At 55.4% G+C, this 1983-nt stretch overlaps 1 protein-coding gene across 1 annotated transcript; it reads right to left on the reverse strand.

Annotated features, from left to right (window-relative positions):
• Positions 1-23: 23 nt before the first annotated feature.
• Positions 24-1732, reverse strand: LOC114362567 (tyrocidine synthase 3-like; the record flags this gene model as incomplete). Its single annotated transcript, XM_028318021.1, has 1 exon — positions 24-1732. A coding segment is annotated over exon 1 (1709 nt), but the record flags the coding sequence as incomplete, so codon positions are not given.
• Positions 1733-1983: the final 251 nt, after the last annotated feature.

A 1983-nucleotide genomic window follows, 5' to 3' on the forward strand; every position in this document is an offset into this window, starting at 1 on the left:
CCTCGCTCTCAGGCGCCACATACTGCGCATGTTGCAGCTCGGGTGCCGGCAGCGCCTTGCGGTCTACCTTACCATTGACCGTCAACGGCATTGACGCAAGAGCTATCAGCACCGAGGGGACCATATACGCCGGGACACTCTGCCCCAGCGCCACTCTCAATTGCTCACAACGCTCAACCCATCCGGCTTCTTCGACTTCGCTGAGCACCACATAACCTACGAGCCGGCGCTCAGTGCCCTCACCCCGGACGACGACAACCGCTTCCTGCACGCCTTCCTGTGATTGCAAGCGAGCACTGATCTCACCCAGCTCTATCCTAAAGCCCCGAAGCTTCACCTGCTCATCGCTACGCCCCACAAACACCAGCTCGCCATCCTGCCAGCGGACCAAATCACCGCTGCGGTACATCCGGCCGGTATCATATGGATTGGCCATAAACCGCTGAGCCGTCAACTCTGCACGACCCACATAACCCGGTGAGACGCCCACCCCTCCGATATATAATTCCCCCACACTGCCCTGCGGCTGGAGCTGACCAAGGCGACCATCGACCCCGGGAGCCCCCAGCACATAAACCTGCGTGTTCGCTATCGGGCGTCCTATCGGCACCGCATCCCCTCGCAAGCCATCCACATCTGCCTGTGTCTCTATCCGGTAGACCGTACAACCCACGACCGTTTCTGTCGGTCCATATTCATTCACAAACACACTCGCAGGCAGTACATTCGTTTTCCAGTGCCGTGCACTCCCCGACAACCACTGCTCTCCACCTACGACTATCACGTGTTCAGCGTCGCCGCTGCGCCCCTCACGCCCGGCACTTAATGCATCCAAATGGGCGGGGGTGATTTTAAACAAACGGGATACATCACTGAATAAGCGAGTGCTTAGCCGCTCCAGCATCCCGCTGACATCTTCACTGCCGTCGTCACCGCCTAAAATCTCCACCTCTTTACCGAGACACAATGGCGTCAGTAACGTGGTCAGTGTTGCATCAAAACACAAAGGAGAACTGACCACTGAGCCTACCATCACTGGAGTCAGATAACCCATCGCATGATTGAGGTAATTTGCCAACCCGGCATGGCTCACACTAACCCCTTTAGGCTCACCTGTTGAGCCTGAGGTGTAGAGGACATAAGCTTCACTCTTGGCATCCACCGCCATTATCGGACCTGAAGCGAATTCACTGAGCCAGTCTTCATCCTCCAGCATCCCATCCAGCACCTGCACATCGACATCCGCTAACGGCAGTGCATCCATCCACGTCATCGTGGTCAACACCAACGACAGGTCTGCATCTTCGATGATATAGGCCAGCCGCTGCGCCGGATAACCCGGCTCCAGAGCAACATAGGCTGCGCCGGATAACATGACGCCCAACACTGCAATCAGTTGTTCAGGGCTACGGCCCACACCAATCCCTACCCGCCGTCCGCTGCCGATCCCTTGGGCCTGCAACGCAAGAGCCAGTCGTTGTGCTCTTGCTAGTAACGTCGCATAATCCATCGTCCCCATGCCCTGCATTGTCTCATAACGCAGCGCCACCGCAGCGCCATGAGTGGTTGCCATGCGTACAATCTGGCTGACGCATTCTGTAAAGGCCGCTTCAGATTTATCGCCGCACCCCAGGGCCAGTAAGGTTGCTTGTTCTTTGGGAGCCAGTAAGTTTGCATCTGCATGCGGAGTTTCTATTTGCGCGAGCAACGTCTTAAAGGCTACCACATACATCTCTCCCAGACGTGCTATCGTGGTATCATCGTACACCAGAGTATTGTAACTCAGGGTCAGTTGCATCCCGTCTGATCCTGAAGCCCGGCTGATATCGACGACTAAGTCAAAATTTGTTTGCTCATAGCCTGAGACGCTTAAGATCTCTAATCCACGCTGCTCAACAAGTTCCCGGGCTTCTTCATAGGCATGGAAATGGGTATAGTTGAAGGAGACTTCAGAAAAGGTTAAATCATGTCGCCGTTGTATCT

The sequence above is a fragment of the Ostrinia furnacalis genome, unplaced genomic scaffold, assembly GCF_004193835.3.
Source record: "Ostrinia furnacalis isolate ACB-3 unplaced genomic scaffold, ASM419383v2 OfSCF6621, whole genome shotgun sequence".
NCBI lineage: Eukaryota > Metazoa > Arthropoda > Insecta > Lepidoptera > Crambidae > Ostrinia > Ostrinia furnacalis.